This window comes from Portunus trituberculatus, chromosome 22, assembly GCF_017591435.1.
Source record: "Portunus trituberculatus isolate SZX2019 chromosome 22, ASM1759143v1, whole genome shotgun sequence".
NCBI lineage: Eukaryota > Metazoa > Arthropoda > Malacostraca > Decapoda > Portunidae > Portunus > Portunus trituberculatus.
The window spans coordinates 6,259,867-6,287,720 of NC_059276.1; the positions used below are offsets into that span (position 1 = coordinate 6,259,867).

At 41.9% G+C, this 27,854-nt stretch overlaps 2 protein-coding genes across 5 annotated transcripts; both read left to right on the forward strand.

Moving 5' to 3' along the window:
- Nucleotides 1-163: 163 nt before the first annotated feature.
- Nucleotides 164-5,109, forward strand: LOC123507391 (ral GTPase-activating protein subunit alpha-1-like). The gene is made up of 7 exons (XM_045260201.1): nucleotides 164-272; nucleotides 1,692-1,802; nucleotides 2,114-2,297; nucleotides 2,732-2,978; nucleotides 3,722-3,860; nucleotides 4,604-4,733; nucleotides 5,103-5,109. The coding sequence occupies exons 1-7, from the start codon at nucleotides 164-166 to the stop codon at nucleotides 5,107-5,109; spliced, it is 927 nt and encodes a 308-aa protein (XP_045116136.1).
- LOC123507587 (ral GTPase-activating protein subunit alpha-1-like) lies at nucleotides 4,604-27,657 on the forward strand. Of its 4 annotated transcripts, none has more exons than XM_045260578.1 (35): nucleotides 4,604-4,733; nucleotides 5,238-5,327; nucleotides 5,653-5,828; nucleotides 6,258-6,422; nucleotides 7,228-7,388; nucleotides 7,520-7,631; nucleotides 8,004-8,126; nucleotides 8,497-8,628; nucleotides 9,042-9,183; nucleotides 9,713-10,003; nucleotides 10,146-10,211; nucleotides 10,432-10,539; nucleotides 10,702-10,901; nucleotides 11,578-11,676; nucleotides 12,145-12,300; nucleotides 12,423-12,554; nucleotides 12,740-12,868; nucleotides 13,384-13,551; nucleotides 14,230-14,280; nucleotides 15,333-15,440; nucleotides 16,058-16,237; nucleotides 16,723-16,914; nucleotides 17,113-17,367; nucleotides 18,166-18,351; nucleotides 18,639-18,848; nucleotides 18,978-19,159; nucleotides 19,886-20,060; nucleotides 20,196-20,297; nucleotides 20,512-20,694; nucleotides 20,989-21,147; nucleotides 21,658-21,785; nucleotides 22,436-22,572; nucleotides 23,431-23,601; nucleotides 24,367-24,501; nucleotides 25,219-27,657. In XM_045260578.1, exons 2-35 carry the CDS (start codon nucleotides 5,270-5,272, stop codon nucleotides 25,437-25,439), a joined length of 5,193 nt encoding a protein of 1,730 aa, XP_045116513.1. In that variant the 5' UTR covers nucleotides 4,604-4,733; nucleotides 5,238-5,269; the 3' UTR covers nucleotides 25,440-27,657. The 4 variants fall into 4 exon arrangements, with proteins under 4 accessions (XP_045116513.1, XP_045116514.1, XP_045116516.1 ...); XM_045260579.1 differs by having other exon boundaries at nucleotides 14,233-14,280; XM_045260581.1 differs by lacking the exon at nucleotides 24,367-24,501.
- The last annotated feature ends 197 nt before the right edge of the window (nucleotides 27,658-27,854 follow it).

Here is a 27,854-nt window from a genome sequence, read left to right on the forward strand (position 1 = left end):
GAGTGGAATAAATGAAGTACAGCGAAGCAGAGGCGTGTACGAATGCGCTCAGTGCGGGAGAGGGAGGCTTTTGTTGTGATTCCTGCCTTATTTTGGGTCATTTCTTTCTGGCGTGCTCCCTGCGGCCCGCATCACACACAACACCTACTATGAACTGTGAAACATGTTTAAGAAGAACGCCACTTCGTCAGACGTGAAGAAGAGCCTCAGTAAATGCCTGGACAGCAAGCGAGATACGCCCACCAGACTCAGGCATCTGCGAACCGTTTTGGGTGAGAAGTCTGCTGTTTCTCTCCTCCCCGCCCCTTTCCTCCCTTATTTACCGGTGATGTGAGCTGTCTATTAGTACACACACCCTACTATCTCTTTCTCCTTGGTTTTGTGTGTGTGGGTGACATATGAGGTGTATTTATTTCCGTGGGGTACACCTGTCAACTTTCCATAGCGGGTGTTGCTGTGGTGCCCCTCCTCGTTCGTTGCCCGGTGCTGTGGTGCTTACTCTGGTTGGTGCTAATGGTGCTCTTGTGGTAGATTAGTACGGTGTTTCGTGGTGCTTTGGGCGATTTTATAGTGGTGTAGTAGTTACTAATTAGTTTTTGGTGGGTAGATAATTAGTGTTTGATAGTTATGTGCAGTGTTTGGTGTTATCATTAAAGGGTTTCCCAGGAGTGTACTGGCTGATTGCAGCACACTAACTTCTGTCCTTTTGATAAAATATAAAGGTTTTCTCAGATAACAATAATCTTATGGAGAAACTCGTATATTTTTCATCACTATTACTACTCTGACAAGTCATAAACATATTATTTCAACTAGAAAAGGAAGAAAAAAGTGTCATGATATTCTAAGAGAGCAAAATTTCACCTATATAATGTTCTGTGAAATTCTGGGTGAGATTGGGTGGCCTAGGTGACACATAGGTGATAGGTGGTGCCATGCCGAGTGTGTGAGAGCCACTGTTATACTCAGAGTGCCTCGTGTGTGTCAGGGGATGTAATGATCAGGTGGCTAAGCTCATTACCGTAATCTCAAATCCCAAAACAATTCATTCCTGCTCTTTTGCTCTCATGTTAGCCTCTGGAATGATTTTCAAGGACTGGTGTGCCTCTGTCATTGCTAACACTTGCATCTCTCAGGCCTTACTTTCATGCACAGTTCATAGTGATGGGAGTGCCAGCCAGATGACCAGACAGTAGCTGGTCCTGGCTTTGGCACTGTGCTGTGGCTGAGGCTCACACATCTACTGCCATCTGTCCTGTTGGTGTAGGAGTTTCAAGATATTTATCCTTTATTTTATTTTATTTTATTTTTTTTTATTTTTTTTCTTTTCTTTTTATTTATTTTAATTTTGTATTTATTTATGTTATTATTTTTTTTTGGCTAACTCAGACCTGCATGGGAACTGGCAACTGAGTGGGCCATTTTGTTTAACTTTTTGTGTTCCCTCTGGCCAGTTTATCCCTCTTACATAGAAAAGAAAAAAAGAAAAGAGGTGTGACTTTAGAGAATACTTGTGTGTTGGCATCACTTGTAAGCTGCGGGTGTTACCAAGTGTGGGATATGACATGAGAAGAATCAGTACCTGAGATCATCTTTAAATGCAAGAAATAGAAGACAGATAAGCTACTCAACATAAGATAAGAACAGTGAATTTATAATGTTGAGAAATTGATTGACTCTCTTCCCTGCAGATAACACTGATGTGGTGGAGCTCAAATCCTTCCTTGATGTCAACTTCAGCCCAGTGTTTCACATCTTCTATGAGGCTTTCATCACCTTTGAGGGCAACCTTAAACAGAAAGGTAAGACTTCTCTGTCCCACACTGAAAGGTGATACAACTTTTAGTTTCTGTGTTCACCAACTTTAAGTGGTTAGCTACTTCCAAATTATACTTTCAAACTTCATGCCATCTGTAAATTTCTCCAAGGGAACTAATACATGGTAGCCTCCTTAGAGGGCCTCAGACGAAGCCAGGGTCTGAAAAGTGTGATTCTTGTGCCACTACAAAATATACCTGTGGATCATTAGATTCAGATCTTATGTATAACTTTGATAGTGAATGAGGGAGAGGGAGAGAGAAGCCCCATTAATACTGCTGCTTGTCTTGGCCAGGAACCTTTGCTGTACAGAAGAGCCACAAGGAGGACTTGGAGTGTTCCCTATTTGTGCTTGACCGCCTCCTGTGCCTGCTACCGGAGAGGTTTGAGAAGAGATGGCAGTGCAACGCCCTCACTCACATATTCAAAAAGATCCTCCATCCGGGGAACATCGTACGTCTCCGCAGGGATGCTATGCGGTGAGTGTCTCCCTCGTAGGTGACTCAGTAAGCTGCTCATGGACCTGTTGGCAATTCTTTTCTTGTCTGTTGTCTCTGTGGGCCTTATAGTATTTCAGTTTTGGTATATTTGTTTAATTATTTGTTTTCTGACTCCTTTGTCCAATCATTCATGCATCTGGTACTCATTATTCAAACTGCTTGCCTCACTCATTCATCCAACCATCCATCTATGCTTTCTCCCACCTACACACTGACTTATTTTCTTATTCACTTAGCTACTAACCCGTTTACTTTACTATTCATTCATTCATTTATTCACTTACTCACTCACTCATTCATTCATTCATTCATTCATTCATTCATTCACTCACTCACTCACTCACTCACTCACTCACTCACTCACTCACTCACTCACTCAGCCAGCCAATACTTAACATACCTTCCCTTTTCAGACTGTTCATCATCTGGTACATGATCGTGGGGGACAACAGGACACCAGAGATGGACCGCATGTTTGCCTCACTGGTCCCTGGCTTCCCAACACCCCCGCCAGCCTCTGTGTCCCCTGACCTGGGCTGTGGGGGCATTACCTGTCTAGAGCCCTCACCTGTCATCCCCCCATCAAGCACTGAAAAGACCCCACCAGATGACCTCTCCTCCTATTTTCTCAGGACACTTCTAGACTATATGGTCACACAGGTTAGTTTGATTATTTGTTTGTCATGTATTTATTTTAGGTAATTTTCTGTTCATTTGATTAATTGAAATGTCTGTCTCATTATTTCTGTAGTTGTATTTTGTATCATTTTTTATTTATTTGTAATTCATGTACTTTTATCTGTGATTTTTAAGTATATATTGTCTACTTATCTACATATCTCCTTTCATCTATGCTTTATCTTACTTTAATTTACTTCATGCACACAGCTTTTACTATTTATCTGTATATCTATTCATGTATGTATTGTATTTTATCTACTCCAATTTTAAACTACTGTTTACCTGTATATCTTAACTCTATTTAATCTACATCATTCATAAGTCTCTCACTGTTTGTCTGTATATCTTGAATCATGAATACTTTTTCCATTAAACTACCTCATCCAAGGCCTTCCCAGTCATTGGTGTTCACTGTATTAAAGTTTGTCTGTTCTGTTGGTGTACAGGTGATTCATTCATAAACCTTTCTCTATTTGTCTTCATATCTTTAGTCATGCATACTTTTTCTGTTAATCTACTTCATCCAAGCACATCTCAGTCACCCTTGTTCAGTTTAAAAGTTTGGATGTTCTGTTGGTCCTCATGTTATTCATTCATAAATTTCTCACTGTTTGTCTTTATATATTTACTCATGCATACTTTTCCTACTAAACTGCCTTATCCAAGCTCTTCCCAGTCAATGGTGTTCATTGTTTAAAAGTGTGTGTTTTGTTGGTGCTCAGGTGCGTCGGGTGGAGTGGCAAGAGCGGACCCAGCAGCCCCGAGCCTTCTCCTACCTCTTCACAATGTTCAGGATGTGGTATATGCCTCACATCTTCCCAAACTTCAATGCAGCAAACACTCTCTACAAGCCAAACCTGGGTGGGTGAGACAAAGAGACAGCTTGAAAGACTTTAAAATTTCATAACTTTGCTAGCTATAGATTTTTAAGCCATTTAGGTGTGCTGTTTTGATCATTCAGAAATAGATTGTGTTGTGTATAGATTTCTTTCCAAAGGTTATATTTTTCAGGAAGTCAAAACATGGATATCTCAAAAGTTTGGTGCATTTTTTCCTTCTATTAAGTTAGTCCGTCCTGGGTTTTGATTCTGGTTAATTTGGATCATGTCTCAGAACTTGATATGCTTTTCTGTTTAGATTAGGTAGCATTTGCCATTTCACTGTGATATGAAGCAGTTAAGCACCAGAAGTAGTGCATGAAATCTACAGGAAAGAAGGAAATGAGAAAAAGGATAGATTTTGCAATTTCTACCTATTGTGAAGATTAGAGGTGGCTATAAAATAAATAAAGATGTGTCATAGTGATTAGTAACCAAGGAAAGATATACCAGATATCAGTCAAAAGGTTTAGTTAGGTTCAGTTTGATGTACCAGGTAGTCAGAAGGTTTAGTTTGATTCAGTTTGATGTACCAGAAGTCAAAACGTTTAGTTAGGCTAAGTTTGATTTGGTATGCTTAAGTTTCAGTTTCATGTGCCAGGTAGTCAAAAGGTTAGTTAGGTTCAGTTTGATGTACCAGATAGTCTAAAATCAAGTTAGGCTCATTTTGATTTGGTTTGGTTCCGGGCAGTTTGCACCACAATGTGAATATCCCTTGGCCTCCAGAATTGCCTGAGCTTCGCAGTAGTCCTGGCGTGAGTCCTTATGGTACATGTCAGGTGGCAGTGGTGGAGTGGGTGTGCAAGTTTGTAGTGGCCACGTCCCAGCGCAGCGGCCAGTCTGTCTCATCAGCAGGGTGAGTGCTGGTCCCTGTCACTCTTGGAATGGCCTAAGGGGATGAATCTACTATTTGACATTCTGTATTTTATTATTTTTTCACTGTTTGTAGAAAATTGCTGTATTTGTATTAATGTTAGGAAGAATGGTGTGTGTGTTTATATGTGGGTGTGTTTTGCAAGTCACATAGTTATGGTATTTATTATTAGTATGAAAATCTTCCCTCTTGTAGTCAATTATTATTATTATTATTATTATTATTATTATTATTATTATTATTATGGAATATTGAGTGAGACCCCAAATCAATAATCTCATTAAATTAGTGCATTTATTGTTCTTGTTAATATAAGTTTATTTTCTTGATCTATGTGTCCCTTTCCACCAGGGTCTGACAAAGCTTGAGTGTGAATGATGTGTGTATGTATGTGGTACTATGTCTGGGCCAGCTTGTGTTGGATTGCCTGGTGTACGGATAGATATACAAACATACAGACCTTACTAGTTTCTTTACCTGGCACAGTGAGGAGGACGGGAGGCGTTCAGGTCACAGCGATGCACCAGAAGGCAGTACCAGCGACCAGGACTCAATTACTTCTGCTTTCTATGTCACGTGAGTTCAAGTTGTTTGATGCCTGTTGAATTGTGAGTCAGGTGAAAGTTTGCTGTCTTTGAATGTCACTTTTTCCTATCTTTTTTTGTGGAAATCATACATTTTTGAGTAGTAATAATGGTAAAACATAAGAGTATAACAGGTATAAAAATGTACATACACCAATCCCTCAGTGACATGAAATAGGGTCAGCAGAAGATGTAGCAATTAGAATATTATGTCACTGTTTTCCTTTCTCTTTTGGTGGGTATGCTTTTTTCAGAGTAGTAATAATGATAAAAGATAGGAGCATAGATGTAAAAATGTACATGTGCCTATCCCTCAGTGATGAGATGGGGATCAGGGGAGGACGCAGCGATGGTGAGGGGGATTCTGTTCTCCTCACGGGACAACATCAATTTCATCCATGAGCTGTTCCGCCAAGCTCTCTGCCTCAGTTTTCGCTACGCCTCTGTCATGAAAACCGTCATCTTCACCTACAAGGACTGGATACAGATGAATGTGAGTAAAGCTGACCAACACACTAGAGAAGATAAGTTTAGCTGGGACAACCAGGAATAAACAGCTGACAGTGAATGAAGGTCAAGAATACAAATTGATAACATAGGCTGGAGTGTTGGAATATATCAGAATGTACCTAAACTTGTCTGGAATGAAGGATAACCTGTTGGGAGGGTAAGTTTTGCTGGGACAACCTGATATAGACAGCTGACAAATGAAGGTCAAGATTTTGTCATGTAGGGGAACCATACTGACTGAAAATATAGGCTAGAGTGTATATATCAAAATTTACCTTAGCATGTCTATATTATTTTTCTGTTCCCTTTATTTGTGTTATAGGAAAAAGATCTGTTTCTCTATAATTCACCAAGGCTGGAACAGGAATGTCTTGGCTTAATTATATTCATCAATTAACTACCTCTCCTGCAGACTCCTGAAATGCCTCCCTTTATGCTGGAGCCTCTGGAGGGTGGGGCAGGACCGAGGGATGAGGCAGCGTCCCAGCAGGAGGGTGCCGCCCCACAGAGACGCATGAGGAACGAGTCGTACCTTGGGGCAGTGAACAAGGACATCCACATCAGGGCAGGATTGCAGGTAACAAGTCACCAGTGTATTCAAGAAAGCTGCATTATAAAGAATAGGAACCTTTTTCTTATTATTTTCTCTCAATTTTTTTTTTTTTTTTATACTAATACACTAGCATGGATTCATAAGACAAGGCATCACTCAGGAGGGTAACAGTTCGGTGATGTATTCAGGAAAGCTGCTTGACGAGAAGTGTATGAAGTTATCTATCTCTTTATTATTCCTATCACTCAATCAGTTTTTCTGTTTTGTCACACTAACATAAGGCATAGCTCAGGAGGGTAACAATTTGGCAGGGTATTCAAGACACCTACATTTTAAAGACTAGGAAGTTATCTCTTTTATTATTTTCCATATGACTCAATGAATTTTTCTATACTAGCACACTAACATAAGGCAAAGCTCATGAGGGTAATAGTTCAGTGGTGTATTCAAGAAAGCTTCATTACAAAAAAGAGTTGGAATTGATCCATCTCTTTTATTTTCTTTTAGTCAATGAATTTTTCTATACTATAGCTCAGGAGGGTAACAGTTCAGCAGTGTATTTAAGAAAGCTACATCACGGAAAGAATAGGAAGTTATCTCCCTCCTCATATTATTTTCCTTATCACTCAATCACTTTTTCTATACTATTACACTAACATGAGGCATCACTCAGGAGCATTCAAGAAAGCTACCTCACAGAAAGAGTAGGAAGTTATCTCCCTCTCTTATCAGTCTGTCAGTTTTTCTATGGGCTCTCTCTCTTATCAGTCTGTCAGTTTTTCTATGGATCCACAAGACAACTGACCACCTCACTGTTTATCCACCCTAGAATGTCCTGCAAGTGTTTGTGACAAGTGTGGCCAATGTGTTCCTGCTGGAGGTGTCGCCTGACTACCCTCGCCTGCTGGACATTCAGGTGGAGGTGTGCAAGAATGTGGTCAACATCTATCGCTATATGGTGATGAACACGCGCATGGAGCAGAAGACTTGGTGAGCTGCTTGGTGCTTTTTGCTCATGTGAATGTTAAGTTGGCATTCCCATTAGTACTTCAAGCTTCAAAAAGACATTAAGTCATAACAGAATGAGAAGGAGAAGTGTTGATATTTTTGTGTGTTTGCAGGGAACAACTTCTGGTGGTCCTACTGCATATCACCTCCCAGACATTGTGCAGCCACCACACCTCACACAAGGAGGACTCTCTTGGGAGCCGGTTTGCACCAGCACTCTTCCAGGTCTGTGTGCTGGGATGGGATGTCATGCATGTTGGCTTTTGTATAGGGGAATATTGAAGGACAGCTGGGGATGACCAAGAGATGGGCTTTTATTTAGGTATCTATGGTGTCTTGTCAAAGTCTGTATCTTCAGTATGTTTCAATATATTATCTCAGTCACATTCAACAGGGTGTAGCAGAAGATGTATGTGTTTTCATGTATCAAGTAATAGTATAACATGTATTCTGTATCATTGATTAGGAAAACACCATGATAATCCAACTAATCATCTTTGGGGCCTTCAAAACATCACTAATGAAAGGTATGCATTTTGAAGAACATGAAACTAAGTGTGACATTCCTTTCATTCACTTACCGGTGTGTTGTTACAGACTCTGATTGTGTCGTGGATCAAAGCTAACCTGAACGTGTCCATCTCTGGGGAGCTGTGGGACCAGCTGCTGCTCAACCTGTCCTCCCTCACCCACTGGGACGAGCTCATCAAGGAGTGGGCGGTGAGGACACACTCTTCTTTGTATCAGCTCCAAACAGCACTCTGATGAGGCAGAAGTTCCCTAAATTGCTGGAGTGTATGCTTATGTTGTCACTGTAAATTTTTCTGTTTTATGCAAGAGTGACTCTGGTGGGTCATAAAAAGGTATTAGAATATAAACCCCAGTGAGGTACCCATCCCCAAAGAACAGAAACAAAAGAATTATCCATAAGTGAAAAATTGCCTTGTAACCCCCTTGAAAAAATGCTGTAATCCTTTTATTCATGTCTTATCCCTTCTCTTACTCAAAAGAAATATTTTCACAACACTATCTGATGTGTGAGTGTAGACTTGCATGTATTCTTTATTTTTACACTTGCTCACACTCACAGAAAACCCTGGACACCCTGACCCGTGTGTTGGCTCGCCACGTGTATGGCCTAGAGCTCAACAACCTGCCGCTGGATCGCATGACAGGACAGCGGCTCATCAAGAGAGGCGCCACTAAACTGAGTGGACTGGATGTGAGTGTTCATTGCACCTGTTAGTAATGGTGTTTCGATAGAGCTTGAATTGTAACTGAAATATGTAAGGAATGTCCAACACAGCATAGTGTACCTTGTGTCTATTGTGATTGGAGTAGGTGCAAGGTAGGGATCAGTTTTTCAAACGGGTAGTGGGGAACCTGTGTATGTTAGTGTGTGGCAAGCTGTGTTAAGGTGAAGCTCCCAGGGTGCAGTACGGAGATTCATGAGACTGTTTCTTCCTACCAATGGCAAAGGGAAGTGTGAATGATCTATGAGGCTTTGTGTTGATGACTATGGGATTGCTAGCCTGATATATAGATACCTAAATGAGAACTTAGGGCAGGAATGAAAGATTATAGCATTGATATCGATCCAGGGAAAGTACATCATACTCATTCATCTCCACTCAGTCTGTGAGGAGCAGTTTTGCCCGAAGCTGGACCAGTGTGAGGATGGAGCGGCAAGCCAACACCCCCGAGACCCACAACCCTGGACCCCCAACACTCACCAACCTGCAGGAGGAGACTCACCCAGACCACTCCAGCTCCCATGGTAGGCACACTGCTCTCTATGTCTCGCAGGGTGTGGTTTTACAGTATCCTTGGTGTTGTCAGCTTGTGTTTCTCCAGTGTTGTTTTGGGAAACTGATATTCTCTTGTATTTCTCTTGATTGGAAAGAAAGGGTATTATTTTAAGCCTACTTTCAAGTTGTGACTAGACTATATGTAAATTGGTAGCAGATATGATTTTGTTCTGGATGTTTAGAAAAATGTTATTGTATTCCAACCAGTAATTGAAAAAGGAAGGAAATTTATTGAAGTGTGTTCTTCCCTAAGTGCAGCTTTCAGAAATCATTTTTTATGATGTTCATATACTGTGTTAGGGAAATGTTATCATGTTATGGCCATTAGTCAAAAAGAAGAGATTATTATGAATTTAACAGGGTAATTGTGTGTAAAGGAGTATTAAGAGAAGGGCCTTTTTATTCAATTGTTTTTGTTGCCCTTGGCCAGCCTCCCTTCTTACATAAAAAATAATAAATAAATGAGGTGGTATGTGTGATGCTGAGTCTGGCCCACAGGGAGCACCGATCGCAGTCCATTTGCCCGCAAGCGTCGGAGCAGCGCTGGTGGTGGCTCCCTCAAGGCCAGCGCCAGCGGCAACGGCAGCAGTCCCAAGCTGTCCCCCCACCATCCCTCCGACGAGCGGCCCCACACTTCCCACCAGCACCACCACTCCCACCATCAGTCCCACCACCACCACAACAGTCACCACCACCACCACCACCATGGCCTGGGGAAGAGGCTGTCACGCTCCCTCTCTGAGTCTAACCTACCAGTAAGGAGACAGTCAGTGAGGGGACACATGCAAGGTAAGATCAACATTGCTTTCACAACCTTTATAGAAAGAGGAATAGTGAGTAATACTTAGACCAGGGTAAGATTTCCTTTAAAGAGAAGAATCCTGCCTTTAGGAATAGAATTAATGAAGTGTGTTTGTTTGTGCCCCTCCAGATGAGTGTGAGAATCATCGCTTTCTGCATGGCCCACGCTCCAAGTCCCTGGAGACACTGTCGCATGGTGGGTCCTCATGCAAGGGAACTTTCACTCCAGCACCATGTCTTATTCTATTAGTGCTACAAAAATGATATCTTACTTCAAACTGAAGAATTTTTACTTTATGATTGTTACAGCAGATTACTTTCATGCAGTTTTGTAATTTTTGTTTAGTTATTGCCTTATTTGTCTGTCTGGTCTTCATTTTATTGTTGCTTAGTAATTGTAATTGTTGGGTTGGCAGATGATGATTCCCGCACTCCCTCACCTTCCCCATCATCTGGAGTGGAGTCCTCGTCTATGAAGGACTCACCAATGCAGATAGAGCTTGGAGGAGACACTACCAGCATTGGTGAGTGTGTTGGAGGCTCACCATTGACATATACATATAAGGCTCTAGGGTTTCCTTGGATACTGTCTGTGCTGCAATACCTTACCCATTGTAATTAACATAGTAACACATCACATTAGGGAACATGTCAGCCTTGTCGCTCTCACACCCTTGGTTCCTCAGACACACTGGAGGGAGGGCTGTCGTCTGAGCAGCGTTCGGTGATGTCTGGCGGCACAGTGCGGGGATGGCTGCCTGACGTGGCTGTGGTGCTGTGGAGGAGACTGCTAGGACTCCTCGGTGATCCTAATGATGTGGCCTCCCCTCAGATCCATGCACAGATATTCAAGTACCTCTCAGACCTCACAGAGACACTGGTCAAGGTACGGGAGCTTTACTTCTCTCTTTCTCTTTCTCTCTCTATCATTGTTCTTATATTACGTGCAAAAAGATGAAAAAAAAAAAAAAAAAACCTGAAGATGCTAGTCCCAGATGATTTTTCAAAACTAATATGTTAAGTTATAAGGAGTGTCTTGAAACTTTTTTCCCCTTGTGTGTTTGTAGGGTTAGGTAAGATTTATTATTTTCTACTTTTTTTGTAACTGATTATCATGATTTTCTGGATCTTTTATACTCTTTGCACTCATAATTCTCTTTGGTAGTGCATTCTGCTATAGTATTACTGTATTTGATGTGTGTATTGTCTTTGTGTGTGTGGGTGTATTTATCTCTTAACCTCTTCAGTACCATGACATGTCTTCATATTTATTCTGGTTACTATTTGGGGATTTTATACAGCTTCAGAAACTTATGTTGGGATTGAAATAATGAAGACTGGCCGTTAATCTTCTGACTGCCATAGACCCTTCCTAATGTAAATAAAATCATCTAATTATACCCAAAATTCATGGTAAAATTGCATCCCAGTACTGATGGGATCAATACTTTTAGTTCAGCCTATACTGTGCACATTAAGACTAACAGATCAGTCTTACATTGTAGCAGACTGAGTTGATCTCTTATAAACACCTGACCACTGATGCATTCTTCCCCCTACAGCTGCGCAACAACCAAAGTATCTCCTTGGACAACCAGAGTAGCCCAGAACCACCAGAACTCATACCTCCCCTCACACTGGTGGCTTCGTGGTGCTTCAGGGTGAGTGAGTGAGTGTGTGTGTGTGTGTGTGTGTGTGTGTGTGTGTGTGTGTGTGTGTGTGTGTGTGTGTGTGTGTGTTGAAAAGGTTAGGAATGTGAGCCTTGGCCAAGCTACTTCTAACCACACAGGAATGCCATGTCTTGCAATAAATTAACAAAGAATGATAAAAGAAGGGAAAAAAAAATTGTATAGTTATTGATGGGGCTGAGTGTGAATGATGTGTGATGGTTTGTCTGGGCTGTCCTGCATAGATGGCTGGCCTGGAATGTAGATAGCTTCTTTGAGTAATTTTGTCTTCTCTAATTACCATATTTTTTCAGCGCTATTTGTGTTTTTTTTTTTTTTTTTTTTACAAAGCATAGGCATATTAATAGCTCAAAATGTGTCTTAAGTCACTCCTTGTCAGAGCTTCATATGACCTCACTGTTTTGACTCCAGGGTAATGAATGCATTCTCCTCCACTGACAGGCCCTCACACTGCCTCCTGCCTTCCGCCGAGGCAAGACCATGGCCTACAGGCTGCTGTGCATCATGATGGTGCGGCGACATGACATAGCGCCACCAAGGGACATGATCACTCACTTCTACCGAGTCCTGCATCAAGGGCTGGTGGGGCAAGACCAGGTGAGGCCACACTCTTCCCTCATCCTGATTGTTGGGAAGAACTCAATAAATTATGTGAGCTAATTTATTTTCCACTTGTTTTGATGTATTCAGAAGGGTATTGATTGTTGTGGTTCCTGCAGGAGGTGATCAACACGCTGGTGGCGGAGTGTGGGCCGAGCTTCTTCTCCCTTGGTTTGCCGGGCTCCTCCATGCTCACCCTCGACTTCATCTTTGCCACCAACACTGTCATCACATCTGTGGATCCTAAAATTGTAAGTTCCTACTCTGATTTATTTTTCCTTTCTTCTCTTGTTTTCCTTTCTTCTGTTTTCTTTCCCTAGTGATTGTCTTGTTATGATACATAATAGTTATGAAAATTTCTTGTATATCACCATCCAAATTTTTATCTTCACCCTCTTGCTTAATCCTTCCTCAATCTTTTATTTTTTATTCACAGCAGTCACCCAAAATGGAAGCCCTGAGTCTGCTTGGGTCACTGCTGCCGCTGTCATCGCTGTACCCGTCCATGCCTGTGCTCCAGCCCGCAGCCTCGGACCTCACCCTCATGAACTGCTCTGATGTCAAGGTATGGGAGGCAGGAGGAGTTTTTTAAGGAGAGTTTCTAATGCTGTAATAATTTTGCATCTCTACCACTTGTCAAAGTTCAAAAGTACACCTCTTTTAATGATACCCTTAATTTTTCAACTGTTTAATTTTAATACTTCTATCCATCTGTTCTTTATACATGTGATATTTTTTATATATAGGCTGCTTAGGTTTAATTTTTTTACCATCATAAATTGCAGCTTCTCATAATTATTCGTTCACCACTGACTCATGTTTATACCTTGTCTCATCTAGCAGCCATTATTTAGTTTATTATTATTTTTTTTTATATATTTATTTATTTTTTCCATACACACACCATTAGCTCTATGCCTCCACATCCATCTACTTTTTTTTTCCCACACATCACTTCCTGTTCATGTACTCATCACACATAAATACCTTCCCTTATGCATCATCCTTCTCCTTCCCTCCACCCATCACATTTTTTGCATACACTGTTTTACACATGTCCCTTGCTTCATCCTGGCACAGGACCACCTTGTCAACGTGCTGCTCAAGAGTGGGAAGCGTGATGGGTGGTGGCGGACAAGGTCACTTGCCCTTTCCACCCTGGCCATTTACCTCTACCACGAGTTGGCCCATCAGACCTTCCACACCAAAGTCAATGAAGCCATCAATGTGCTTCTGGCTTCCCTCAAGGTTTGAATGCTTCCTCTATTGAACTTTGATTTTCAGGGGCAAGGGGCACTGCAAGCCTCTGCCTGTCCCTCCATTCATCCCTAGCATGTCAAGAAGTTTGTTTGTTGCTGTTTTTTTTATTCACAGGCTCACCTCTCTAATTGAAGAAGCATTAAATTTGCACTTGCTTAAGATATTTTGAGTTTTTACAGTGTTTTGAAAGAGGTGAGATTTAATGCCTCATGAATGCTTTATGTGACACCATAACTGAGTCTGTGCATGAGTAATGTACTGAAGCTGTGCATGGGTTACTGAGGCAGAGCAGTGTAAGTAAGCAAGGCATCATTCACTTGCAGAATTTTAGCAGTTTTGTGAGGTAGACTATTAGTGTTGTGATGTATTGTTATTTGTGGTGTTAAGTAGCTAGTGTTTTTACCCTTGTAGTTGTGTGAACATTTGCAAGTAGCCTGTGAATTGTGTGGTTTGATTAGAGATGTTAGTCATTCGTCATCACAGAGTAGTTTTTTAAGTTATGTTATGACTTATTTTGCTTATTAACAGTGGCCTACATGTGTGGCATAATCCAGAGAGTTTGTGTGTAACCCTAATGACCTAATACCCTCCTGTCCCCATTGGCAAGTAATCCATTCCCTGCTGCTGTCCCTGCATGGCGAGACTGATGAGTATTTTGCATTCTAGCAGGCAGTACCTCCCCAGCACCACACCAAGCATTTCATCCAGAGTACCGAGGTATAGCCTGCCTTAATGTGCCGTGTTGTGGTGGTGGTGGTGCCCTTGTCTGTCCATGTGTCCCCTCTTGTCTCACTCATTAGTGGGAACCTTTCAGCAGCTTTCTATTGATTTCAGGGCTTCTTATATGCTTCTATTGGGCAGTAATGTTATATTTGTTTGTGTACTCCTGCAAGTCTTATGTCACCAAAGGCCTTCTTTCTTCCTCCTTTCTGTTGACAATTTGGTGGTTTCTGTGGTCTAAATGGGTGATGGCTGTGTTCTTGTCTTCATCTGTGTACATCCTCAAGTCTGGAAACCACTGAGGATCCTCTGTCTTGATATTTGTGCTTGTTCACTAAGGCCATGCACTCACTTCACAGGACGTCACTTGTTTCTGCTTCTCACAGTGGGTTTTTGTGGTAAGGCTGTGCTGAGTGTAGTGAAGGTGAAGCTCTGTTCCTGGAAATAAATCCCCTTGAACAGACAAAACAGTTGCTTAGTATGGGTTATACGTGTTTGGTTTCCTTCGTTGAGATGTAAAATTTTTCTTTTATCAGATATGCTAAATATGATCCTGTGGGTTGCACTTTCTCTTCCTACCATGTTATTGTTTTTTATTATTATTATTTCTGCATCCAGCTTGTGGTACATTTTACTTAGTTATGTTGGGCAGTAAGACTCGGGTTGAAGGAAGTGTATGTTGACAAGGAGACACAATAACACTTGATGTATAGGTAGGTAAGTAACATGTCCCTGTGGTGAGAGGGAGAAAACATGTAGCTATTGATTGTACTAGAGTAATCAAGAAGGAGCTGAAGTTTTAAATCCTTAACATATAAAATATAAAACAACTGCAAATAAACAGCACAGCTCAGCCTTACAGTGCATGACCAGAACCACTCATATTCAGTAGTAAGTAATTGATTATACTCCAGATGACACACCCAACCACATTAGAATGACAGCTAAACAACACACTGACATAACACTCACTCACTCTCACCCGCATCTAGTAGTGAATTAGACAAACCCATTCACAACACTAGCTAATGTATCTGTATCACCTCAAGATTGGACGGTTGGTGGGTCAAGTTGCTGCTGACCTGCTGCTGCTGCTCTGTGATCACTCTGAAGCCTTCCTCACACACTACCCGGACATCCCTGCCAGGATAATACAGGTGAGATGCTGCTCTTTTGTGTAAGATAATAAAGGCACTGCATAAACCCACTTGACAAACATAATAGCACTCATGAAACTTTTGGTGTAGAAGGTGACAGTTTCAGCATGATGTAAGTCAAAATGAAGGATTGTTTGCTGTGTTGGGAGTAAAATGCAATACCAGTGACAGACATTAAGAAAAAAGACACTGCATAGACCCACTCAACTGACATATGGTAGCTCATGAATCTTGTGGTGTTGGTGACAGTTTTAGTTTGATGTAATTCTCAAAATGGATGATTGCCTGCCATGTTAAGACTGAAAAGCAAGACCAGTGATAGACATTAAGGAAAAGGACACTGCATAAACCCACTCAACTGATATATGGTAGCTCATGAGTCTTGTGGGTGATAGTTTTAGTCTGGTGTCTCAAAACAAAGAATTGTCTTGTGTTAAGAGTGAAATGCAAGACCAGTGATAGACATTAAGTGAGGGGTGTATAGCATTAATATATAGATTTACTGACTGGTTAACTGTGACTGGAGAACATCAGGAAAGAGATCATGTTGTCCTTAACCATAGAGTACCTTATAACCTATCCAACAATGTAGAAATGACATAAACAAAATACTATAGGTGTTGTGCCAGACCCTGGGGACCATTGGGACAGACCAGAACCTCACCGGGAGTGCTGAAGGCAAACATTTGGTGCTGTCCTGCCTCTTCTGCTTGGCTGAGTGGGTGATGCGCATGCCTCACCAGGTCCTGATCCAGCCAGCACAAGACCGCAAGCCTCTCCTACAACATGTCTTCAAGGTGAGGGACTAGACCACCACAGCAGGAAATGTGACTAGTTAGAAGTGCATACATTGATTTATCAATTAGAATTGGATATGTGGAAATGAAAACGAAGGAATAAGGATGTTGACAAGTTTGATCAATGTAAATTGTTAAGGATGTTAGTATGGAGGTAAGATATAAAGAAGGATAAGTTTAATTTTAAGAGTATCATAAAAGATCAAGTAAATACAGAAATAGGAAGGGACATGTGAAAATTTGAAAGGAAAAAGTTGAAATCTGAGCTCTATTAAAGCACAGGACAGAGATACAACAAAAGACTCTAATTATTAACTCATTTCTCAAGACAAAAAAGGATAAAGGTTTAAAGAATAAAGCAGATGAAAGAAATGCAGAAGCAAGGAACACCACTAGGAAAATATTCAGAACAGTGTTGGACTATCACAGTTTAGTGCAGTGGGATAGGTAATAAACACACAACACCTGCCATGACTCTCCCTCAGGTGCTACACATTATAACCAGCGGGAAGAAGAACGGCCACTTCAGGTCCCCCAACATTGAGGTGCTTGACTTTGATGCTCAGGTGAAGGAGGAAGCAAGCAGGACACTGGACACTGCTGCCAGGGGGGACTCTCTCAAACGGTCCACCTTCACTCAGCCTTGTACCTCCACCATCCAGCTAGCAGCCAAGTCTGTGAGTGGTGTATTAAACTGTGTCTTGTTTAGCGGAGATTAAGTTTTGATGCTCATGATAGTTAGTTCTCTTATTATTAGCTTGATTTTTGTTCATAATGTGAACATCTTCATGTTCATAATCAGACAAACATTCCATTAAATTGAGATTGTAAGGATTGTTTTGGTGTTTCTTTTAACAAATACTGGTGCACCTCAGATCACCAGCCACATCATGAACCACCTGTGGCACTTCCCCCTGGGTGTGGGAGCCCAACGACTTTCCTCCCTGGTAGTGGAGGGAGACGACGTGCCAGGACTCTCCAGCGACGAACTCTCCTCTGAGGTGTTCCTGTCGCCGCATGTCCAGCTGTTTGCCCTCAATCAGTCATGTCTGCTGTCCCTGGTGCAGCTGCCAGCCCTGCAGGTGCCTGGGGGAGCTGCCACTGTGGGTTTCAAGACTCCAAATTCTGAAGTACGTTTTATAGCCTAGAACTTATGGCATCCTTTTTTTTTTTTTTTTTTTTTTTTTTTTTTTTTTTACTTTCTCCCTACCATGTGGTCTTTTCACGAAAATTTATGGGCTAAAGGGGATATTTTTTGAGGTACCTCCTATCTCAAAGGCCACCTGCTAGGAAACCGTTGCCCCGAGTGAGGAAGCCCAACCTACACTCGGACCGTGGACGGGATTCGAACCCGTGCGCTTGGAGACCCCTCGGACTCCAAAGCACGCATGGTTCCACTGTACCACGGCGGCCCCTCATGTAGGCATTGATTGACAGGTGTAAAGCACTGTCACCTCTGTAGCCTTTTTTAATTTAGTTGCCCTTGGCCAGTATCCTTTGTACTTAAAAAAAATAATAATGGTAAATAAATATAAGGTCATACAAGAAGTGAAAATTAACCAACTTGAAGGAAAATGCAGGTTTTTCTTGATTCGTTGTTCTTTTTCTCTCAGCTTCTTATTGATTTGTTTGTTTCAATTTAACAAGTTCGTGTTTTTAAAGTATTACCTGGTATCTGATATTTTCATGTGATATTCAGGGTTTTCTCATTACCTCTGTTTTATAATGTGTTGCCAGAGAGTGAGAATACTGCCACTGTATTGTATTCTTTGCTTACTGAAAGATGTGACAGAGGAACAAAGTGAGGTGGTTAGGAGCCTCTTCTCTTCTCATAAACAGGAGCCTCCCAGTGTGGGATCGCCAGCCTGGTATATGGATAGACAAATGTTACAATAGAAACTAAACATTTTTCTTCCCTCCCTCTGCAGGTGAGACTCATCTTGCGGGACTTGTCAGGGAAGTTCTCCTGGGATGCCTCGCTGCTCTACGCCCCGCCTGATGAGTGTGTCCAGGAGCAGCCCAGCCAGAAGCACCCTCCTCACCCACCCCACTCCCCACACCAGCCCACACAGGCACAGATGACACAACAGCAGCAGACCACCATCACCTCTGTGGTAAGTTGCACCCTCTTAATGTTGAAGGGTAATGACTGACTGTGTGTGTGTGTTTGTGTGCTATCAAGGAAGGTGTGATTGGGCATTACATTATTACTTTAGTTTGTATAATTTTGACTAAACTAGCTACATAAACATAGAATATCAATGACAAACTAAGACATATCTACTACTTATATATTGCCAAATGTATAAAAAGAATATTTGAAACCTGCTCAATTACCCAAGGCAGCAATAATGTGTTTTGGTGCTACAGTAAATGATGTCAACAAATATTATCCTTGCAGACCACAAACTTCCAGACAGGTGCCATCCCCTCCCCAACGGGCCTGGGGGTGCCATTCAGCCTTGCCACAGCCCTAGACACTGGCCGGGATGACACCATGTCCTCCTCGCTGGTGGTGACGTCCCCACCGCGCCACACCCTGCGTCACCGCCCGCCAGGTGTGCTGCCCACCCATGAGGACTCAGCAGAGGACCTTGACAACCTGGATGATGTGAGTGGGTCTTTTTCATCATCTGAGCAACACTCCATGCCTGCCTTGCTCCTTTGGACTGTTTCTTTGTTGCTGATCTAGTTCAGTGCTTGTCTGTCTTTTCATAATCCTTAACCTCCCTCCTTACAGCTGCTAAGTTACATTGGTTACACAAGTCCTGAGGTGCTGGAGCAGTTTGGCCATGCACTGAATGAGGCTGTTGGTCCGCCACTGACTCTGCCCATTGAGGCACAGCACGACGCCATCTCCTCCATCCTGAACCAGCGCAATGTGGAGAGCGACTTCTTCACCAGACACTCCATTGATCCCAAGTGAGTCAAGGCTTACATACACTCACTGATCCTTTCCTTCCATTATTTATCAGGTTTTGAAAGACAGCAAACATTTAACTCACTGGTCCTTTCTGTGTATTAATTTTCAAGTTCTGGAAGACAGCATACATTTATAGACCACTTCATGACTATTGTGTGGTAGTTTTTTAGGTATGGACAAAAGTAGTGGTCTTAACCTTAACCCATTCAGTATCATGACGTGTTTTCATATTTACTCTTCTTGCTATTTGGTGATTTTATACGTGTTTTCATATTTATTCTTCTTGCTATTTGGTGATTTTATACAGCTTCAAAAGCTTATGTGGGGATTAAAATTATGAAGACTCAGGCTGCTAAACTTCTGATCTACATAAACCCTTCATAATGTCAATAAAAACGTCTAATCATACCCAAAACTCGTGGTAAAAATATGTCCCAGTACTGAATGGGTTAACTAGAGTGAAAAGGACTGACATTTGACATTTAGACTTATTCTTTTCTTTTTATAGTTCCCAAGTTTGAAAAGCAGAGAGCAAACATTTATAGACTGCTTAGGGACTATTTTAATTTCTCAGTCCTAAAGGCAAGTGTTAAACATATGTTACTTATCTCTCCTTTATAATATTTCCTAGTACGGCTATTTTCTAGATGGAGGCAGAAATAGTGTTCACAATATTAGCATCATATTGTTGTGGTGCCATAACTCAAAATGTGTTCCCTCCACAGCATGGTCTGCCCTAGCTCCCACTGCCCAGCCCCAGTGGAGTCCAGGTCAGCCTTCCAGTTGGGCCGTCTTCTGTTTGACCAGCTTGGCCTTGGCTCGTGGGAGAAACGGCAGTCCATCTTTACTCTCAAGAAGAACGACAAACTTCTGCGAGAATTGAAGAATCTTGACAATCAGGTGAGATGGGGAAGATCACTGACATTTGGTAAGGATGTAGTATTGTATTGTTCAAATAGGATGCAGATGTTACTTGAGTCATGTGAACTAAGAAATTGATAGTGAATGACCATATGTTCTTATGCTTTGTTGCAGAAATGCCGGGAGACACACAAGATGGCGGTGATCTATGTGGCTGAGGGACAGGAGGATAAAATGTCCATTCTCAGTAACAGTGGAGGCTCGGCTGGCTTTGAGGTGAGGGAACTTATCGTGAGGTAATTTTTCATATATTTATCAAATAAGACCATCCTATTAAAGCACATGGGCTAAGAGTGTGAATGATGTATGTGAGTGTGTGTTGGTTTGTGGGGGCCATCCTGTGTTTGATTTCCTGCATGGTATTTAGATAGATCAAACTGAAGCTATGGATGAAGGAATGGAGGCTCACTCAAACTTGCCATTCTTGCAGGAGTTTGTGGGAGGCCTGGGGTGGGAGGTGGAGCTGGCCACACACACGGGCTTCCTTGGTGGACTTCAGCGTAATGGCTCCACGGGGGAGACGGCACCTTACTACGCCACATCCCTGACTGAGGTGGTGTTCCATGTGTCCACCCGCATGCCTTCCTTCTCAGAGCAGAGCATGCTGCAGAAGGTGAGGGCAGAGGGCCATGCTTTTGTCCCCGACTGTGATTATTGACTGTATTGGTGGTTGTTTTATGTATATATTAAGCTTAGGTGCCAGTTACTATTATGTATTTGTATGTTAATCTGTTATCTTTTCTTGTTCATGTATTAAAGCTGAAATTTTAAGTTTGAGGAGCATAAATTTTCTTTCTTTGTATATTGGTGGTGTCATGAGGAACAAGAAAATGTGAATAAAGAAAATGACAATATGGAGGAAAATCAGAATAGCAGTACTGATGTCGTTGCGTCCACACCTTGACAGACTCGGCACCTTGGCAATGACGAGGTGCACATTGTCTGGTCTGAACACACGAGGGACTACCGCCGCGGCATCATCCCCACCGAGTTCTGTGACGTCCTCATTGTCATCTACCCACTGCCCAACAGACTCTACAGGATACAGATCTCCACTAAGTCTGAGGTCTGTCCCATTTTCACCATCATCATCTCACTTCCTCATTTTCTCTGTGGTTTGATGTGGCACTTTTTGTTGGTGATTATTATGGTGTTCATCCTTGCCTTGTCTTCCTCCTTCCACAATCTCTTCCTCCATCTTTTCATTGGTCTTCTGGCTACTTCCATTTCCATTTTTGTACTATCATCGTTTGACTTAACTTCCTAATTTTTCTCTGTGCTTTGATGAGTCACTTTTTGTTGTAGGTGATTATTGTGGTTTTCATCCTTGTCATGTCTTCCTTCTCTGACAATCTCCAGGCCTTTCTCAGTCTTTCCATTGGTCTTATTGCTATCTGCATCTCTATTCTGAGTATATCCCTCACTTATCCTCTTTCTAACATGGCCTTTTTTCCATCTCTAATTGAAAAAGCTGAACACAACATCAGCAAATATGAAACCCACTGATTTCTTCTTACCTTCATTGTCATAGTTCCAAAACACTTCATCCCTTCATTAACTAGTGTTTCTCCATCAGGTTCCGTTCTTTGGGCCGCTATTTGACGGAGCGATTGTGGCCCACAAGGTGCTGCCTGGCCTGGTCCGCTCCACAGCTGTCAATGCTTCCAGGGCCAAGAGGAGCCGCCTTGCACTCTATCAAAACTTGTGAGGACTCAGAGTGATGCGTGTTGAGGCAGATTGCAATTGTCACTCACTATTTACTGTCATTCTTATTTAGTTCTTGTATTTATCACTGGTTATTTCAACTTGTAGGAATTTTCAGCATTTTGTCCAATCATTTATATGATTCCTAGTCTTTTTTTAACTATTACTGAAACTAAATCATGTTGAAAGGCTTAAATGAGTAGTAGTGAACAGTGACCAATAGAAAAGTATTGCAACCCTAGTGAACAAACTAGGAACAAATGCACAACTTGTCAGCCAGGATAAGGATAATAGAATTGTGAGGAAGAGGAGACATCACACACTATCAGCCACAACACTGCTCACCCTAACCACAGTAAACAAACTTATACCTCACATGAACAGTAGTGAAGAAAGTATAGGAAACAAAACATACAGAGCCACATAAAGACTACACTAAAGAAATCCATCACAGGAAAACAAAACAGGAAATCAAGCTAACCATAAGAGTCACATAGAAACAAGACACTACCACGCATACTTCATACTAAACCAACACTAAACCCATCACAGGAACACCAAACAGAGCACCAACCAGACCACATAAGAATTACATGAAGCAAGACACTACCATTCCTTACCAGTCAGTTAACCCACACTACTCTCCACAGCTATGAAGAACGTGCCAGAGCTCTCAACACCATTATAGAGCAGTACAGTGAGGCCACCACCTTTGAGGCGTTCATCTCCTCTGTTTACTGCCCTGTTTTCCCCACAACCTTCGCGTCAGGACCCACTCGTGCCTCTGGTGAGTTAAGTGTCCCTTTTCTCTCCCTCCCCTCTGCTTCACTCACTTTACCTGGCTGAGTACAAGTGAGCAGAAGCTACTAACCTGGTGTTTCTCTTTATTTACTGCCTGAATGTGCTTGTGTCTTAAGTTTTATGCTGTGTTATGATTATTTTATTTTGCAGCAAGAGGAGGAGAAAGAAAAGAGCGAAAAGATTATTTGCCTTGTTATGTTTTGTTAGTGTATCTTTCTTACTGATTTTAATATTTAGTTGTATACTCATAAGCTGCATTAACTTTTTTATTTCAGCTTGGCAGTGATGTAGTGCTGAGTGTTGAGAGAAAACAATTAGTTGTGGGCACTTGAGGAATATTGTGCTCAGTGTAATGGTTGCCTGGTGAAGGTGTGTGCTGAGCTGAGGTGATTCCTAGTGAATGGTTTCTCTAATAAGATGATCCATTGGTACACTATATGAACAAAAATACAAGGTTGTCTGAAGGATTGATAGGCTAAAGTAAGAGCTGTGAAGACTGAAAGCACTTGAGAGGGATATATAAAACTTGAGAGGGATTTTTGGGAGCTCTGAGAATTAGTTGTATATTGAAAATTTCTAAGGTTGTGCAAAAGAATGAATGTAGAGGAAAACTTGGAGCCAAACAGTTTTTGGATGAGTTGAGTGAAATTCTTTGCACTGAGAGTTGTAGCAGTAGAAAAGCTTTGTGGAATCTTTAATTTGTGTTCACCCAAGAAGCAAAATGATTTCCAGCTTTTCTTTACTTTTTATTTGCTAAGTCGTCACCCTTAGTGCGGAGAAAACGGACCTTGGCATGTGAGACTGAAAGAGAGAGTTTGAGGCATCACATGTCCTCTCTTCCCAGGGACATCTTTCTCCTCAAGGGTGTTTGATGCCAACACGGGCAGCACTGGCCTGGCTGCGGCACTCCTGGATGGCCCGCAGCTGCCCCCCGGCCCCCCACAGCGACCCCCACTCACCCGCCCCACCAGCTACTCCACCGGGGAACAACACCACCTTCGGGAGAAAGCCAGAAGTGAGTTGAGAGTGAATTTTTAACATGGTGGTTGGTAATCGGGGACTAGCTTCTAAGTAGGCCTTTTTGTTTAATCTTTTTTGTTGCCCTTGGTCAGTTTTCCCATCTTACATTTAAGAAGAAAAAAAGATCATGCAGACTCATATTTAAAACAAGAACAAGGTGTGGAAGTGGAAATATTACTGACATATGCTTTTTAGTGTTAGCTACATCTTAAGGACTGTATACAAATGTTCCAAAGACCAGTGTGAATTGTAAAACTAGTTTATGCAGGATGGCACTGTCATGTAGAAACTGATTTGTGGGAATGCATACTTTGTTAGTTTATAGCTACAAAAATTCATGAGTTATTTTATTACCAAGCTGATTCATCAGTTATCCAATGTAGGCACAATGAATATAGTGCATGGTACATTGTATTGACCCTCATTGACAGTGACTAGTTGATAAGAATTTTTGCAATGTTAAGAAAGAAAACTGTCCCTTCCCTCAGTGTACACTATCTTATCACTCAGCAATGATGTGATAATACTTGAGGAGACCAGTATTTAAACCTCAAAGCCACACCTTATTGTACTGTACACCATTAAGAAAGTATTGCACTCACTGGAACACTCTGCAGCCCCTTCATAACCTGTGACACATTGAATAATTTAACTGACTGAAGTATCACTCGACTCTTATCCTTCATCATACTGTAGCAATAAGTGGGAAGGGTCAGAATAAGTATACAGGTGCTATATATTGACCGCTGGCGACACACAGGGGTGCGTCAGATGCTGGGGGGCAAGCGTCACCACTCCACAGGTACTAAAGGGCCCCCCCTCACTCCACCCCAAGAAAAGAGCAACAATAACATAAACCACGAGGAGTGTCACTCGTGCCAGGCACTGGACAGGTGTTAGTATTGGTGGCATGTGACTTACTTGCTATGTACAGGTTCTAAAGTGTGTGTGAGTGTGTGTGTTGCTGTGTGTGTATGTTTGTGTGTGTGTGTGTGTGTGTGTGTGTGTGTGTGTGTGTGTGTGTGTGTGTGTGTATGTGTGTGTATGTGTGTGCATTAAGTTTGCAGCTTCTACTCACTGGTTTTTCAGAGTTCTCGCATGTTGACTGGGAGCGAGAATTGTGCCATGCTGACATAATGGTTCTTCTCTATTAATGTATTTATCACCTAACTATTTTTCCTCACACTGGTGGCATCATAATGTTTTGAGGTGTGGATGTGAGAAGTGTGCCTGACCCCACATGATGGCATTCTTGAAGCACATTTCATAACACATTACAGTTTTACCTTTCTTTGGACGTGCATATGATACTGGAGTGACATCAACCTATCCTGAGATGCAACACAAGTAATCATTTCCCCAAACATGACCAAAACAATCATGGTGATGTTTTATGCCCCTTTTATAACCTGCTTCCATTTTCACCTCACCAACAATTGTTTCCTTTTCATTTTATCTTAGAATTATCTTTTGGAATTTAGTAGTGTTGGCAGATAGTTCTCATTTATTATTTTTTTTTAATGTTTTGTGGCTACTATTTCTTATGCCGAGGTGTCTTCCAAGCATGATAGAATATAACTATCATTACTAACATTACCTTATCTCTCTGAAGGTGTGTTACTGATGGATCACATGAACAGCAATGAAGACACCGGCTCATCTCCTCGAGGGAACAAGAAGCTCTCCTTCAAGAACACACGCAAGTCCTCATCCAGCGTAGCCTCAGCCGGGGCCACCACCACCGCCGCTACCACCCCACCAGAAAGCCCTATGCCACCCCCAAGGAGGCCCAAAGACAGCAGCGCACAACACGCAGCCCAGCGGAACAAGTAACAGTGCGCCTGGGCAGTGTGTGCGTGTGGATTCCCCTTTGGCACGCATCACACAGACACTAAGAGGTGCTGGTGAGGTACTGGTGAGGCTCTGGTGGAATTCTGGTGCTCTGGGAGGGTTCATTGATGGTGACTGTAATGTTTTCACCAGGAATATTAATCTATGGAGTATTTAGAGATGTAGCAAACTCAAATGAATATCCAGAAAGTGGCATGCACATCACACCGTGTATTTAGACACCAAGAATATCACTGTGAAGTATTTATGAATCTTGTAGGAAACTCAACTTGTAGAATATCCAAAGGTGGTGTTGGAGTCCAAGAGTCTGTGGGGAAAGTTGGTCTTACTGCCAGGAAATGCAATACAATTTATTTCCCACCTGTATATACTTAAAACACACACACACACACACACACACACACACACACACACACACACACACACACACACACACACACACACACACACACACACACACACATATCTTGGTTTGCTTGTGATAATTATCCTCATCACAGACATGCACCAGACATCACAGTGTTAAGGAAGCAGACTCAAGCTCCCATGGCTCAGACTAGATGTAGTGTGATGCAGTAAGAAAGGCTCATTCCTCATCTGCCTCAGCATGTAGTGGTCAAAAATCTGCTGGACACTCTTATACTCTACACTCTGATGTTATGCTGCCATTTGCCAAGCCAGTAACTAAAAGCCTATAGTGACAGATGACAGACAGGCTTAGTGGTAGAGGAATTGCAGGACAAGACAAGTAGTACCTTCTAATCTTGGAGAAAACTGCCACTGAAACGTGAGATAAACTGCTATTTCATTTTGTTTTGTTCTGTACCACTAGTTCTGTCTGAAGCTTGTAACATCAAGGTGCTATATTAACTTGAGGTAGTCACTCTTCTCTCCTTGTGGTAGGGATAAGCATGCAACTATAAGGTCCACATTCTCAAGTACCTCAGTGTCTCTTGGCTAATTTTAATAGGGTGTAATATAAAGTGGCAACAATTTTCAGGTGTTTTTTCATGATTCTAGTTATAGTTTAGCAAGAATTCAGGGTCATGGGTAAATATCATGAAAGGCTGACCAGTTATCTCTTTAAAAATAGTTCAGAGGGGAAATTGAGAGAGTTAAGAATGTGGCCCTGACTGTCTTGGTGGGGTAGTATTACTCTATGCAATACTGAAGGAGTCTGCCGGTGCATCAACACACCAATCAGTTCTAATGCCTTTGTGATTCTAGGTGAGGATGAGCAGAGTTTTGCTTATGTACATACCTAAAGTTATTGCTATACCACTACATAAATGCATCACTATATGGAGGACACTTTAAAACTCTCAATAAGAAAGGTGTTATTGTACACATAGCTTATTTACAGTCTTGTACATGCTTCCATAACATAGTAACTTAAGTGTACCTTGCATGGACAAGTGAGGAAAGATACAACAAAACCAGGAAATTCAATCACAATAGGAAGGGGAGTTGCAAGGGGTGTCTGGCGGCTGAATCAAGGTGTCCCTCTGTAGTTTCCTTTGAGGGCACAGACTCGTAGTTCGTTAATGCTTACTTTTCATGAACAGGTGAGGAAAAATGAAACAAGCCCAGCTATATCAGAAAGAGTAAGAAAGGGAGTTGCAAGGATCCCTATACACTGAAACTGAGGTGTCCATTATGTTATTTATTTAAGAGGACACTAAATCGTAAGGTGTCACATGCCTACCTTTCATGAAGAGTTGAGGGAGAATGAAACCTCCTCAAAAAAACAAATCACAACAGGAAAGACTAAGGGAGTTACAAGGATCCCTGAAACTGAGGTGTCCCTTAAGATCATTTCCTCAGAAGGCACAAAATCTGTTGTCGTTCCTTCACAAAGTCTCAAAAATGTAAATTGCTCTCAGTGTGAAGTCTTGCATGACATGTGCAGAGACCCACATGTTAATAGGATGCCTTATGTACTTTCTCACTGTGAATGAATCGCGTTATTAATCTAAGTTGCATGAGAGACTTGGGTTCTCCTGTATCTCTTAACACAGACCGTATCTTTAAGTGTGTTTTGCTAAGACTTGACATCTGTGTAGCTTGTATTTTGCACAGTGTTTTCTGTATTATTGAGAGCCATCAGAGTGAAAGGGTCACTTCTCATATAAGTATATAAGCCTTTCATCTCTCCTTCTGTCTATACATACATGCATACATACATACTATGTAATATTAACTGATTTTTACATTACATTACAAATCCTCCCAAAATGAAGAGTGTAATTCAGACGCTTGTATTCTGAGATAATTTTGACATAGATTCTCAGCCTTCCTTACCTCCTCCTCCTCCTCCTCCTCCTCCTCCTCCTCCTCCTCCTCCTCCTCCTCCTCCTCCTCCTCCTCCTCCTCCTCCTCCTCCTCCTCCTCCTCCTC